General features: G+C 38.0%; 1 protein-coding gene across 1 annotated transcript; it reads left to right on the top strand.

Annotated features, from left to right (window-relative positions):
* The first annotated feature begins 229 nt into the window (after window positions 1-229).
* Window positions 230-9370, top strand: LOC114661545 (uncharacterized). Its single transcript, XM_028814680.2, has 4 exons — window positions 230-380; window positions 4576-4628; window positions 7296-7603; window positions 8981-9370. Exons 1-4 carry the CDS (start codon window positions 346-348, stop codon window positions 9302-9304), a joined length of 720 nt encoding a protein of 239 aa, XP_028670513.1. The 5' UTR covers window positions 230-345; the 3' UTR covers window positions 9305-9370.
* Window positions 9371-16502: the final 7132 nt, after the last annotated feature.

A 16502-nucleotide genomic window follows, 5' to 3' on the forward strand; every position in this document is an offset into this window, starting at 1 on the left:
CCCATAAATACAATCTACATGGCTTACATGTTGGACTAAATTCAAAATTCAGTAGGGATGCCCAAGTTCAATCTAGTTGCTTCATTTTCATGAACTACATTAACAAATGGTAAATGGGTGTAACAGCAGAAAGAGCAACAAAAATTGCTCTCCCAGCATTTTGCAATAACTGCATTACTTCATTCCATTTCTGGTAAAAAAACCATCTTTCCTTTCATTCAGTTTTCATTCTGTGTCAACTCTTCATTTTTTTCCTTCTCTTTGGATGAGTGCCAGCACCTGAGACTGTATAAAAGGCACTGAGAAGTGATCGTGCCATGTTGGCAATCACTGAAAGGCGTAACCATGTGGATCCTGCTGTTGAGTCTGCTGGGCAGCTGGTAAGATATTTTCTTCTCTGTGTTTAGATGGAGTCAATGTCACCTCTAAATAGCATAAATAACCTGTGTAGCTATGTGTTTTCTTCTTGTGTCTTACTCTCTCATCCCAAAGACAGGTTAGATGAACTGGTGATTTTTAACTGGCTCCTTTTAAGTGTGGGCTTTTTCACCCGTGCCATCCACGCTGGAATGGCACCCCATCCTGGGTTGGTTCCTGTCTTGCTATCTTGGTTCCTGTGTTGCCTGGGATGGGAAGCAACACCTCGTGACACTGAACTGGTTGAGCAGATTAGATCAAGGTTGGATAGATGGATGGATTAAGGGAAATAAGTTAATGTCATTTGAATGACTCTAGACACATTAAAGTCAATTAAATGCCTCTAGATGGGGACAAACTTATCTAGGAGGTTATGTGGCAAACTAGCCAATCCTAGACTTTCCATTTTCACTTACGTACTGCAATCTGTATGCAATGCCAAGTGGGTTACAAATGAAGAACATTAGAAGACATCCAAGAGTCAATAAAATTACTACAGTTAGAGCCTGATAGGATTCAGAATGGACATACACTTAATAAAATGTAACATTGTATGATTATTATGCAATGGGGGGGAAGTTCTGGAGTAGGAAAGTATTCCATACTGTCTATAGTCAGACAGTGCATATGTAAAAGGGAAAAAATAATTTGTTAGGATATATATTACCCATCTTGTCTGGGACAATGGGAAGTGACAGTATGTAGAGTCGACCTTGTGCGGGACAATATTGTGTGAGGGTAAATGGTGACCACACTGTGTGAGACAATAGGGTGTTAGTATATACATTTCCCACACCCTGCAGAACAATATCGTGTTAGGTTATATAGTACCCACACCGGGTAGGGACAATATTGGGGTATGCAGTGACTATTTGTGTGACAATGAGATGTTAGAATGTATGGTGACCAAATTGTATGGAACAATAAGGTGTCTACCTTAAAAGAAGGACAGATGTCTGTGTGTGTGTGTGTCTGTGTAGCTGTGTGTCTGCTCCGTCACTATGTTCCTGTGAGATGCCATTTGGTTTTCTGTCCTCCTGGCCATCGGACCTTACTTTACTCTTTGTTATTTAGTATTACCTAATCTTATTTTTATATTTTTATTTTTTATAATTTTTTCTTTCTTCATCTTGTAAAGCATTTTGAGCTACATTATTTGTAGGAAAATGTGCTATATAAATAAATGTTTTTGTTGCTGTGGGATTCATAAAAGCAGTGCTAATGTTTGTTATGCATCATCTGTTGGAATGAAAAATGCAGTGCATTTTATTACTACATGCATTGCAAAATACATTCCAATAGATGGTGCACTACAAATATTAACATTGAATATGTCCAACAGATGGACAGAAATCAGCTTATCCACCTTAATTAAAGGATACTTGTCTTTTGCAAAAGTAAGCAAAACATGTAAAAGATTGGTCAAAAATAACAATAAAACTACCAAATATGGGTCTAGAAATAATAAAAATTGGTCTTACCAGCCTGTTGTTCAACGTTATACAATGGAAACAGCAGCATAATAGTAACTTTCTTGCACTTGCACAGACCACGTGCTTGAGGTTTATAGCTGTAAGGCTTATGACTGATAACTTCACCTGGTGGGAAATGGATGAATGAAAATAATAATAAATAGACACGCACATTGAGAAATGAAGCCCCAACATGACTAGACTAGGGTTGCTAAACCAGACTACTGATGTATTTTCCCGAGGAAAACACTTCAGCTTTAAAAGTGGTTAGTTCAAGCCTGGTGGTTCTATCCAAAGAGGATAAGGCCACTACAAGGGAAAGAGATCAGGTGCATATTATTATACCAGACCTAATGAACAACCCATGTATTAAATAAAAAACACGAGGTCTATGTTGATTACTTCGATTTCAACAGCTAGTTAGGGCATATGGTGACCACAAATTGTGGTACATTAAGGTGCAGAGATGTGGTACTTACTCAAAGAAAGTAATCTGCTAGAAATTACTAACTACTTCTCTCCAGCTATAATGGGATAACTTTACCTATTACTTGTAGGAAAAAGTAACCACATTACTAATTTTATGCTACTCTCTAGACGCATGCAAATATGTCCCATTTGGAAAGTCTAAGAATGACCCTCACATGCCTTTTCAGTATTTGGATAAGGAAGAAATAATCAATTACAGTAAAGCTGTCAAACAAGTAAATGACATGGCTTACATTAGCACTGTGCCTTTTCAAACATTTGAACCAACAAGCAGAGTCCTTCAGGACACAAAAATGATTATTAAAAAAAGTAAATCCTAATAATTAAAAATAAAGCAAACTTAGCCACTCAAATACAAATGAAGCATCAATAAAATGATTGTTATCATAGCAGCCAGCAAATGAGAACACTAATTGAAAGGTTGGGGCCAGCGACCTTTACTGTTTGCTATGTAACACAATCAGTGCGCCTGTGTCTCTGTCTCTCCTACCGGAGTGCTCTGTACATTGTCAAAAAGGCACGAGGAGACCGAAACGAAAGTGTATACATCTTGTCAATCACTAACAATTAAGATAAAGATTCAGTTACCCAACCAATATACAAACATCAGCTCTATTTCCCTAGAACCATTAAAAAAATGATAAAAAAAAAATCAGAATGCATGTTGGGAAAAAGCACTATATTTTATGGACATCAAATACTTTTTTTTGCCTCTATAAATCTCCTTCTGAAAAGGCTACCAGAGGTTCGGCACATTTAATTCATTGAGGAAACTTTGTGAAATGTATCCCAGATTGTTCCTCATCATGTGAAAGATTCTCTAATGGTAATTAGGTCCAAAATCTTCTCTAATGATTTTCTGATCATTTCTATTATATCTAGTCCACAGGATTCTAATTTTAGGTAGTTGGGGTAGTGATAAATGTAGGAGTGGACTTACTTTTTGCACATGCAAAATTTGCATTTATCTTTATTTAAGTTATATAATAGACTGCAAAATGTAAATGTAGTATGAGGTGTATCACCTTAATCTAAAGATAGTGTTGAAATGAAGATCAAATGTTGATATGTCTGCTGATGTTAAAAAAGGAAAACATTTCATATTTACTTTTTCACATGACTGTACAGTACCAGTGGTAGTGAATGTTAATATATTGCGCAAACCCCAACAAAGCAAAATTGATTGAATTCATACCCAGTGAAATATAGAGTAACATACTGTAAATATAATTTAGGATGTTTGCAGATCAGGGAGAGCCAGAGAGGAATTGAAGACTGTGTTTAAGCACCTACCTATTTCAAAATAACATTCAGTAACAGTTTCTAGATAACTGATGTTCTGCTTTCCACCACACTACATGGTATTTACTGCATTGTTTTCACACCCTGGATTATGAATGACATTCACAGTGACATTTGGAGTCTGTCCAGGTATGACTGAGCAGTTCTGTGAACATGCCCTATGTTGGACTGGCTTGTTATTTAAGATCAGCTTATATTTTTCTGCAGGCCTGACATGATGGGGAGAAGTGAGTTAAGATTCCCTGGGCTCTTGATTCCTAAAGCCCCCAGCAGTGCCTCAATATACTGATTGTAATTTTAGTAAACCCTATGGGGCCCCTCTCTCTCTCTCTTTGACTGACACAAAACCCCATACAGACCCAAAGTTCTCTTCACCTGCCGCTAAACCATAAAGGGGTAAAAGGTCTTTTCCCCAGGCCTGGTGTTGGCGCTCCTCGACACCTCTGCCTCTCTGTCAGTTGTTGTTAATGGAATCATGGAAAAAGTGGGCTTAGAAAACAGATGAATGTTAACATTGACTTACAGGCACCATTACCTGCATGAATGGGTACAGAAAAAGAAATGTTGGATGAACATTGATATAGTTTAGCTTGCATTAGCAATGCTCAAATCCTTGAGTTTTTAATGCATGCAAGATAAGAAGTCTTTGTTAACAGATGGATATGTATCTAAATTTTAGCAGTCATGTTCACCTTTGAAAACCCATTTAATGACTGTTCATTTGCACAAGTCAAATTATTGTAGATAAACTGATACCTATCTTTTTTATTTCTTAATATGGGAACATTTTAGGGCAACATTTTTCAAGTTCACTTCTAAATGCAAAACAAGTAAAACAGAATTATCCTCAAATCAGAAAAAAATCAAGTAATGCTTTTTTATTTTTCCTCACAAGTGTGGCACGAAGTGTTTACCATGAAGACAACTATGAAGGCGTTCTGAGAAATGGTAAGTATGGGACTGGCATGCTACCCTGCTCATCTCACTAATAGTGAAATGTGCCATATCAGTGATGGGGTGGTGGTCTGGGTGGGAGCCAGCAGGTCACATGAAGGACACATAGATAAGCAGCTGAGTGTCTCTAGGAGTGCAGTTCACATCAGGCTTTGAATTCATATTGCAAGTAACTTCTCATTTTTCATTCTAGAAGTACTTACTTTTCTTCTTAATTGACTAAAGAGGTTGCCTACACTTACTGACTGAAATGACCTAGGAAAGAGTAGCAGATCAGAGTGGGTGCTCCTCACACCAAAAGGATGAACAGAAACACATTATTGACATGCTAAATACAAGTAGCATTAGGAATCTGATTCTCCTGCAGGGTGTCTCATATAGAAATGAGAGACTCCTTCCATTCGACTGGCATCCAATTCAATGCTGATGGCTACCTTGCACTACATGCAGCAGAGATAGCCAGCAACTGACCCTATAAATTTATCTTTATATACATATAATAAGAAAGTAGCATAACATTTTTACTTTATTATGAACTGCTCTTGTAACAGCACACATAACTACCATGATACCATGATGTCTCTGTACTTTCAACTGCTGCCACTCTGCCACTGGAATGTCTGGACCTCTTGACCCTCATGGTCTTCAAGCGTTGAGCCCCTGTGATAATCACTGCGGGTAAACTTGACCCCAGTCTATTGATATGTGCTTCAATCTACTGGCAGTTAAACTATTTAACGCTTTCTACGGACAAATCATATTCTCAAATTTGCATAATCCAATTCAGCCACCCCTGACACATTGCCATGAAAATAGCTATGAAGGTAGCACTAGTGAAGAAAACCAGAATAGTACCAAATAGTGCCACAAAAATAGTGGCTAATAATAAACTATTAAATATATGATTAAAATCATTTTTATTTATTTCTTCTTTTATCTCATTTTTACAGCTTTTAGGTACACTCTTAAAAATAAAAGTACCAAAGTGGTTGCTCAGAAAGATGCCATAGGAAAACCATTTTTGGTTGCCAAAAGACCCATCCAAATGAAGGTTCAAGAAAGAACCCTTTATTTAGGTCCACAACACGCTCTTTACAATAAATAATCATGAATAGATAGTAACAGATTTGTGATCTCAATGACTCATGATTTTAAAAGGACTCTTGCTATATACGTCAAATAATACTAGGTTTCCTTAATCTGTTATGTCCTGCACTCTACCATACATTAAAGACTTTGGTTTTGTTTCTACATATTAGAAACTTTTTTCAAGCCCAAAGAACCAACTTCAATTTCAAAGAACCCGCCCCTAAATTAAATAGTTCTTTGTCAAGTAATGGAGCTACAAGGGACTACACAACCTGGTGAAGAACCATATAGTGCAACATTACTTTTAAAAGTGTAGGTTAGTGTTGGGGTTTGGGAGTTACTGGGATCACATTATTGGACAGCTATACTGAGAACGCTGTGTAAGCCAGTCACTTCCCATCACAATTTGTGCCCTGACAGCTCATCCCCACAGAGACGCAACTAGAATTGTCCAAGTAGTCCTGAGGCCAAAATCTGAATTTCAAGTTGAAAGCCAAAAGCAAGATTAAGTATACATTTACAATGACAGGTGACAGTTCAGTCACTGAAATCATTTGGTTAGTCAACAAATAACTTGCCCCCATATACTAACATTTTTTCACATTTAGTTTTTTTAAAGCCACCAAGACATTCAGTAGTCTGCTCTTAATCACATAGACCTTTCCTGGTTTCCTTCTTGAATGCACTTTTGCTAGTCTCCACAAGATTTTTCTTTGTATGATTTACTATTTATCTTAAAAAACTGAGGTACATTTCATTTTATTAAAATTTTTGAGAATCCAAAAGACCTCGAAAATGCCTTCAAGACTGAAGGGGTGTAATTGCTTTAGCCTGCTAGAGTAGGATATACCCTTAAGTCAAAGTATCTTCTCCTGTGCACAATTGCTATTTCTCAAGAGGAGACAGGTGACCCAAACTGCTCACTAGGCCCCTGACACAGTTCACTAGAGAATGAAAGTGTTTAAGAATTTGTCTCGAGATTTACACTGCACACTTATTACAGTAGCATAGCATTCTCAAACCCGCTTAATTCACTTCTTCCAGCAGGATTAGGTGCAAGGCTGAAAACAACACTGAACAGTGCCAGACCATCACAGTACCCACTCACAGGACCATTTTGGAGTTACCACATAACCTAACATTCATGCCTTTTGGGAATATAGGCAGAAAAGGAAAGAATCTATATAAACCCCAAACAGACACTGGGAGAACATGTAAACACACCTAGACAACAAGCAGGTATGGAATTTGAACCCAAGATGCTAGATCCATGGGGTGACAGTATAAACCAATGTCACCAAGCCAGATGTTTCTAGAATGCATCCAAAAAGTTGATTCCTCTTTATTAACTGCTTCTGCACATTCCTTGGAGATTGAATATTGTTGTGTCAACATGAAGCCAAAAATTAATTGAAGAATCACAAATATATCACACACTGGGAGTGACATACAAGACCAGTTTTAATTTAGGCTTGCAGTATATCTAAGATATCACCAAAAAAAAAAATTACAGCAATGGGGACTAATGACAGTTCTGAGTAAACACTGACTTATTCTTAAACTTTTCCCCAGCTTCTTACCAAACTACGACTTCTCCTGAGCAGAGTCTCTATGACTGGCTGTGGAATGAGAGCCAGGACATTGTGGGTAAAGTTCTCCAAACAGACTTCTTAAAAGAAATGAACAACAACACCCTGCAGGCTGAGCGTTACATTCAGATGACCATGCAGGACATTTACTATGTCGCCGCTGTGGTTGACGTCTTGGTCTACGCTGCTGCTAATTCTGAAGTGTCACCAGATATCAAACACTTCTTGGTCGGCATGGCCAAAAGCTATGATGACTTTGCCAAGTATCTGCTGACAACAAACAGCATTCATGTAAGTAGATGAGCATTTTTAAACAAACTGGGCAGTTTCTTGTCAAATGCTTTGTTCTGTAGTCCCTAATCTGGCTTGATGCCATAGAGATTACACAGCTAGTTTTCATTTAAACCCACTAAAAGTATGTTTTTGATAAACATCTTTTTAACCATTCTGACTACTTTAATAATAAGACAATAAAAGAAAATTTAAGAACCCTCAGGGACACAAAATGAGAAATCATTGAAAAAGAGAAGGAAATAGCAAATGAACTAAACACATATTTCACCCAAGTATTTGTAAAGAAAGAAGGAAAAGCAATTCCCAATGCAGAATTAAAAACAGGTTCCGAGTTCTTAGATTTTAAAATAGAAGAGGCAGATGTTATTGAAGTTCTTGATATATTGAAGACTAATAAAACTGCCGGACCTGATGGGATTTTACCATGTGCATTAAAAAATGTATAGGACATGATCTATAAGCCCTTATTAGGCATATTTGAGCAGTCATTTGAGAAAGAAGTACCTGAGCACTTGAAGGTTGCAAATGTGACTCCAGTCTTCAAGAAGGAATACAAAATTGATCTTGGTAATTACAGATCAATAAGTCTTACTTCTGTACTGTTCAAAATTGTAATTAAAAATAAATTAAAAGTACCTATAGGAAAAACAATATACTAAATAACAGCCAGTATGGGTTTATAACAGGGAGATCTTGCTAAACCAATCTTTTAGATTTTTTAACAGACATTGGCAATGATAGACAAAAACAAAGTATACCTCACTACAAGAAATATGTAGAAGCACTTGAAGTTGTGCAGAGTAGAGAAACCAAGTGCATCCCAGGACTTAAGTACATGTACTACTGTGACAAATGCAAAGAATTAAGCATGTTTAGTCTTTAGCATAGGAGACTGCATGGGTTATCCTGTTGGTAATCCTGTTTGTCTTTTCAAAGGTATGGATTACGTAGATCCAGCACAATTCCTTCAAATTAAGGGTGAATCACATACTAGAGGAAACCAGTGGAAATTAAAAGGAAGGACATTTAAGACTGAAGCCAGAAAGCACTTCTTTACACAAATAGTTGCGTAAACATAGATAGATAGATAGATAGATAGATAGATAGATAGATAGATAGATAGATAGATAGATAGATAGATAGATAGATAGATAGATAGATAGATAGATAGATAGATAGATAGATAGATAGATAGATAGATAGATAGATAGATCAGTAGAGGATTATAAAACCCTATCATTAGGAAATATTCCTCAAGTAATATACCTGACATAAATTATAACGCGTTTCCAAGTCTCACCCTCGTTTATAATCTTTCTTAAATTCAAACATCATAAGAACAGCATTTTTTCTATTTCTGTTTTCTCACAACAGGACTCGGAGAACATATTGCCCAACACCGCAGTTAAGGTCTACGTGGAAAGCTACAAGCAGATCTCAGAAATGAGTAGTGATAAGCTGTACTTAGTTGTGGGGCTCCTGCCCTGTTCCCGACTGTGGCCCCATATCGCCGCGTGGCTTAACACAACGGAGGACAGTCCGTACTACTCCTTCAAGAAGAGCAACATGAAAGATAACTCCCGAAAGAAGTTTGAAGCTCTGCTGGAAAGCTACCGGCATGAATTTGATGAGAGCGAAGCCCTCCTTCTCTTCCGCGGGCAGCTTTCTAACGAGCTGATGTTCTTCTCCCAGCTCTGAGTCAGTGTATTTCTGAATGGCTGTTCCTCCCTGTTTTCTGATTTTCAAATAAACTGCCTCTGACTACTTTTAAGTGTCGTTGTGTTACGTGTGACCAGACATACTGTAGCTCCACGTTTTAGGATAGCCGAGGACTGCCACTAGGGGCGGTGCTACTCAGAGAAGCTGGCCATACAGGCAGTGGCGTAGCTAGGTGGGGGCAGTCCGCCCCGGGCGGCACATTTTTGGGGGCGGCATTATTGGCCAAAATGGCTCAGAACACTTCACGTGTAAGCAGTACAGTTCGGAAAAATATCACTCATGAATGAAAAAAAGTCAAATTCTCTGATTTTCATCCACAAATGCTTCAAAAATCATTTTCAGGCGGTCCTTCTGTGACGGCATCAGACACGGCAGTTGAAATTTATGAGGCAATAACAAAAATAAACAGAAACATTACACCGATAATAATTTATAGGAAGATAAACAACTAATTCACAATGTATAATTTCGTTTCGTTATCAATCCGAATGCGTTCTTGCTCATCCCCACTTATCACTTGTACACCACACCGGTTCTGGTTTTCGCAGCGTAATTATATTAAACTAATAATCAGAACACGGCTTATCAGTGCGTCTGTACTATGTTCTTGTCTAGTTGATGCTTATAAATAATTATATGTGAAAAAAATATTGCTATTTCTCTCTATATAAATAAATCTATGCAAAATGTATCTTAATTTTTCTCAATACGTCATTTTAATTTTCCATTTTTTAAATAAGTTAACATATTCAGATACGTTGGAGGGCGGTAAATTGAAGCCCCGCCCCGCCCCGAGTGGCTCGAACTCGAGCCACGCCACTGCAGACAGGGCTCTTCAACTGGCGGCCTGTGGCTCATGACCGGCTCGTCAAAAAATATCTGGCCCGTTAAAATGCGTTTATCACCACAGATAAACTCGTTTCTGAGCACCATAGAACTGATTTCAAATTTCTCGAAGAGAAAAGGTCTTGTTCTTTTTGCTCCTCCACTTGCTGTCACATCACATTTAGAGGCCCCTGAAGTGCGCGCTCCGAATGTTCGCTACTTATCGAGATTCCACTACTTCTATTTTCCAGCTAGCAAATATCTACAAATATGTCTTCCTCAGCCTTAAAAAATGACAACAGTTTAATAATAATTGGAATGACAAATATCTATTTGTACATGTTTTAACAAAACCCGTATGTCTTCTCTGTAACGAGTCTGTTGCCATCACAAAATAATACAATTTGAGAAGGCATTTTAATACAAAACATTCAGCCTTTGCAACAAATTTTCCACCAGGCACAGATGTTCGTAGACGTAAATTGCAAAGCCTAGTAATGAGCTGTGAAAACTTACGAGCTGTCCTGGTTCGATGTTCTGAGCAGGAAAAGGCTACATCAGCCTCCCATCATGTAGCATGGATACTCGGAAAAAAGAATAAACGTTCCCTGACTCGGCGAATGTCAAAGAATGCATGTTAGCTACTATAGAGGAGGTAGTGACAGACGAGAAAGTAAGGAAGAACCTTACTTCATCCATTCAGAAAATGCCACTGTCCGATAAGACAATCATGAGAAGAGCTGAAGTACTAGCAAATGATTTCTAAACGCTTTTAGAGTGATTGAAAAGGCCGATATAATGTCACTAGCCATTGACGAGTCCCCTGATGGCGGTGATATCGCACAACTATATCCGTACACGAGAGTTTTCAATGAGGAGTGCTTTCAAGAGGACTCGTTCAGTCTAATTGCACTGAAGGGACAGACGAGAAGGGAAACATCCATCCATCCATTTTCCAACCCGCTGAATCCGAACACAGGGGTCTGCTGGAGCCAATCCCAGCCAACACAGGGCACAAGGCAGGAAACAATCCTGGGCAGGGTGCCAACCCACCGCAGGACACACACAAACACACCCACACACCAAGCACACACTAAGGCCAATTTAGAATCGCCAATCCACCTAACCTGCATGTCTTTGGACTGTGGGAGGAAACCGGAGCGCCCGGAGGAAACCCACGCAGACACGGGGAGAACATGCAAACTCCACGCAGGGAGGACCCGGGAATCGAACCCAGGTCCCCAGATCTCCCAACTGCGAGGCAGCAGCGCTACCCACTGTGCCACCGTGCTGCCCGAAGGGAAACATTTTTTCAGAAAATTGTTTTATTATTTTAATGAAAATTGACTAGATTTGCACAGAGTAAATCTGTTAGTAAAATAGATGGCGCCTCTTCCATGGCGGGACAAGTGCAGGCTATGTGAGCTCGCCTGGTTGAACTTGGGCCGCAGATGAAATCTTTACCTTTCCTGATACCTCAAGCATTCTGTGTGCAATGCTCAGCGATGAGTTAAAAATGGACAGCGTTATGTTAATGATCATTGTCATCGGAGCATGACTTCAAACCTACAACGTCTCTTGTGTCACAAACTCCTGGCTGATGTGTCAGCAGCTAGAGCACAATAATTCATGCATAACGATGTTAGGTGGCTAAGTAAGGGCAATTCACTTAAAGGGGTTTGTGAACTCTATCAAGAGATCGTTGCTTTTCTCCATAGCTGTCGACGTAAACAAGCGGAGGTATTTACTGTATAGGCCTATTCCAAATGCTGAACGAGAAGTTCATGGTAGAAGTGTTCATACTGAATAACATCATTCAGCATTTAAATGGACTTAATCTAGGTTTGCAAAGAAAGGATAACACAAACGGCGATCTTGTTTAAAAACGTGACGGATTTAAAAAGAACCTGGACTTGTTTTCAAATGATTTATCTACATGGAAAATGCTTCATTTCCGAATAGTGCGTGATTTAATAAAAAAACATAATTTTTAGGCAAACTTTTACGATTCATGTGGGAGGAGAGTTTGCGTCAAACGACAAACAGGTGCATATGTCATTTGACTAACGTTACCTGCAAATAGAGCTGATAGACATGCGATGATCGTCTAAAGTGAAACAGGCACTTCGATCTGTGTGCAGTTTTGGACAAAACTGAACCAGGTGCAGTTTCTAAACGCTAAAAAGATGTCTGTTTTTGTTCTGACAATGTGTGTTATGATGTACATATGGGAGTCAAGCTTTTCGCATAGACGAACGCAATAAAAACGAACGCTCGTTCCTCCCTTACACCCACCTCATTAAAGTCTACAAGATACTCTCACTTCATATGAACCTAACTTTAATGTTCTTGCAAAGTTAAATAAGTGCAGTTTTAGTCATTATAAAAAAATACAGTACTGGTTATTAAATGTGTACCATATATCAAAAAGATAACCAGTAAAGAAAAAAAGACGGAGCGTTATCTGATATGGGAAACATTTTAACATTTGTTCCTGTGAATGTATTCTGTTTTCTTAAAATTAAAAGTGATAGTAAAAATGTATCAATTGTGATTATAACAAAAAGTAATACTGTCAAGAGACTGATATTCCAGACCATTGTCTAAATGGCAGTCTAAGGTAACGTTGGGATTTTTTTTTGTGAATGTGTAATTCAAATCAATTTAAATAATAATAATAATAATAATAATAATAATCCATCCAGCCATTATCCAACCCACTATATCCTAACTATAGGGTCACGAGAGTCTGTTGGAGCCAATCCCAGCCAACACAGGGCACAAGACAGGAAAAAAACTCCAGGCAGGGTGCCAGCCCACCGCAGTAATAATAATAATAATAATAATAATAATAATAATAATAATGTCAATAAACACCCAGTGATATACAGTGTTATATTTAATGTTGTTCATCTCGTTCACATGTGAATGCTGAGAGACAAGAATTATGCTTGACCGTCGCAACATTTAAAATTTGGTAATGTGGCCTTCAAAAGAAAGTAATTAAAGAACCATACCATAAAAGCTGTTACGTGAGCGGCGTGGTAAAAGGCTAAAAGGCGTGGGCTTGCAGACACAGCTCTTAAAAGACACCTCAAACACTTGTCTCCCCTGCAAAAGCGCGTATAGGCTTGGGTGCCTGGCCGCAGCCAGATTCAATAGAGTCCAGCTGCAGTCAGGACAGTTTTAGGCCTCGGACAGATTCAGCAACCTGAGACATTTTGAGGCCCGTAAGACGACTCCCCTGTTAGCTCCATCTCTTTTGACTCCATCCCACTTTCCACGCCCCCCACCCCCGTGTTTGCGGTACACTTTTGTGCTAAATTTACTATTATAGTGATGGTGGCAAACTGAACGTGTGTGTAAAAAATATTTATTTTAAATAAAAAAAGCTTCACCAGGATAAACTGTCATGCTAATGTAATACACATCTCTTCGTACTTGCTGGGAGGTCGCGAGCCATCCCAATGGGTACGCTAACAGAGAAGGTCTTAGCTGGAAGACTCAAACGACTACTTTATAGCTCTTCGTGCTTCTGAGGGAGAGTGCATCATTCATTTGTAGCATAAACTCCGCCACAATTAATGCATCATCAATATAAATATTACAATTTTGTACACCAGCAATAATACAGTACTAATGATCTAACACAGAGAGGACCACAAAGAAAGTACTAAAGAGCTCCTAAACATCCGACGCTTAGTATTGCATATTTTGACTGTTTACACAAATTATATGATTTATTCGATTCAGAATCTATAAGAATATGTAGTGTTAATCGTACTGAGTGCAACATATAATGTATTCTTATTCGTCTTCTTCCTTAGCATTTCCCATTTTTATATCGGGTCAAACTTCTGATTACCGGTGTAGATCCTTAGCCACAGAGACACTACTCTGTTCAGTGCAGCATATAACTAACGTTTTAAAAAGTGCAGTCTCATGAATGAGACATAGCAAACGCAGATATAAAACGTATACTATAAAATACAAAATTTTAGGAATTTTTGTTCAATTTGTTTCTAATATATGACAACAAAACAACTGCTTTGGATGAAGTACTCTATGTTAAGGAGCTTTATTCATGAAGTCACTTGGGGTTATGTGTTTTTAGGTTTTTAATCTGGGCTTGACCCTGGTATTTTGAGTTGCCTCTGGCACCCGGTGAGCAGAGTAAAGTGAGGTTGGCGGCCTGTATGTACAGGCACTGGGATGGAGCAGGAACACTTGGAGCAGCTGAAGATCTATGTGAAGTACATGTGATGGAAGTACCAGATGCAGCCTCTGAAAAAAGGCCATTACTTCATCTTTCGCACCACCGTGTCGTTACAATACGGCGCATTAAAGTAGTAAGAGTAACTGGAGCGCTGTTACCCCTCGACCAGCGAAATAAAAATAAGTATGAAAAGTATTTATTTAAAAGAAGTTTAATTATCTTTTTCAAATATTCTAAAATATTAGTGCAAACAACCATTTAATTTAATGACTCTTACGACTTCATAGTTTTACAAAGGAATAGAAAAGGAAACAACATTCAGCTATACAATCAGTGTTGCTTCAACCAATAATGAATATCTCATTTTAATGAATGAACTTTTGTGACAACCATTCAATATACAGTAGGTATTTATTTAAAAACAAAACAAACAAACAAACAAGGTTGTTGAATTTTCATATGCTTTTTGTTACAATTGTCCTGAAAAATTCTCTTACTCAGTATCCTCCTAACTAATATATAGGTATATTGTAAGTTGATGTTTTCATCTTCCGCACCATCACCACCAACTGCTTCAGCATAGTCTATACGAATTTAACCAATTTGCCGTGTAACCGATCGACAATTTTCGCGTTAATTTGTTTGACTTCATCGTTTCTCACTGCTATATTTAGATGAATGGGTACTTCTAAACTGGATCTTCGTAAGTGTGTGTGTGTTCATAAGTAAGCCCTTTAATTGATTGGTGTCTGTCCAGGTTAATTGCTGGAATGCACCTGATGACCGTGGTCTTGTTTGAAAATAGTTGTATGTAGGATGTGACTTGAAAGAATCTCAAGGTAAAAGTGTCTGTCTCACGGGACTTCCTTCCGAAAACTCTCTTCAAAAAGTCATGTCTCGTCCTAAGATTTTTTTATTATAACAGAGAGATAAATTTTAATTATCCATCCATCCATTATCCAACCAGCTATATCCTAACAACAGGGTTACGGGGATCTGCTGGAGCCAATCCTAGCCAACACAGGGTGCAAGGCAGGAAACAAACCCCAGGTAGGGCGCCAGCCCACCGCAGAATTTTAATTATATGCTGTACAATATATTTAAGAGTATATAGATATTTCAATGGAGTTTAGGATATTTGGCTAATTTTTGTATATTTCCACAAACAGAAAATTTGGTTAAGTGTAGGTACTCCAATATTCCACATTATATTTAAAATGTTAGATTGACTGTAGATTTAGTCATCAGATATTAATATTGGATAGATATACATTAAACACACAGGTCGCACTGCAAATTGTTTAAACAATTTTTCTTGAAATATCAAAAACATCACACTTACAGCATGTGTTTTAGTGCAGAATACTTCATACCACATGTGTTGATACCAGTAATTTGGATTCATTGGTATCCATCCATCCATCCATTTTCCAACCCGCTGAATCCGAACACAGGGTCACGGGGTTCTGCTGGAGCCAATCCCAGCCAACACAGGGAACAGGATTCATTGGTATGCCTGTGTTTAATTTTTCCCAGGCAAAAACATAAGCCATAAATGATCTTTCAGAAACATAGGAACGAATATACAGAATACTACAATTCTTATATTTGATGTGTTTACAAATATGTTTATTACAGTATATTAAAGGAAATTTGTGCTTGAATATAAAAATTAATCTTAAATATGTATTTGAAATACATATATTTTATATTATATTGCAAGATATGTCCATATATTTTTCGGGTATATTGCAGTATATTTCATTATCTTAAGGGTCAGCCCAATTGGGTAATCAGTAAGCAATCCTTGCCGATAACAAAACTCATTTAATCTCATGGCTTGTTGGTGGTTTTATTCTTCCACATTAAGTCATTCTTAAATTGCAGATTTTTCCTTCCTGAGGATATCATAAAATTATTTCTTAACCGGAGCTGCAAACCACAGCGGATCAGTAATTTCCTGACCTTTTCTTTTTATTTGTATTAAAGTCCGCCACTCCTGATGAACACACACCCGTGTGAATGGTATCACTTTAGACCGTGAGCTGTTGCTTCTTTTGTCATCTGCACCTCATTGTTAATTGGCAGATAAAGAAAACACGAAAAAAGTGGCTGCATTAAAAGACTAAAGTAAGC

This window comes from Erpetoichthys calabaricus, chromosome 12 (genome assembly GCF_900747795.2).
Source record: "Erpetoichthys calabaricus chromosome 12, fErpCal1.3, whole genome shotgun sequence".
Lineage (NCBI taxonomy): Eukaryota > Metazoa > Chordata > Cladistia > Polypteriformes > Polypteridae > Erpetoichthys > Erpetoichthys calabaricus.

What these genes read in the sequence shown, in the direction of transcription:
- LOC114661545 (XM_028814680.2), top strand. Translation starts at nt 346, where the DNA reads ATGTGGATCCTGCTGTTGAGTCTGCTGGGCAGCTG. An exon ending in TTGAGTCTGCTGGGCAGCTG is followed by an intron (nt 381 to 4,575) that starts GTAAGATATTTT and finishes TTTCCTCACAAG; the next exon opens with TGTGGCACGAAGTGTTTACC. An exon ending in TGAAGGCGTTCTGAGAAATG is followed by an intron (nt 4,629 to 7,295) that starts GTAAGTATGGGA and finishes ACTTTTCCCCAG; the next exon opens with CTTCTTACCAAACTACGACT.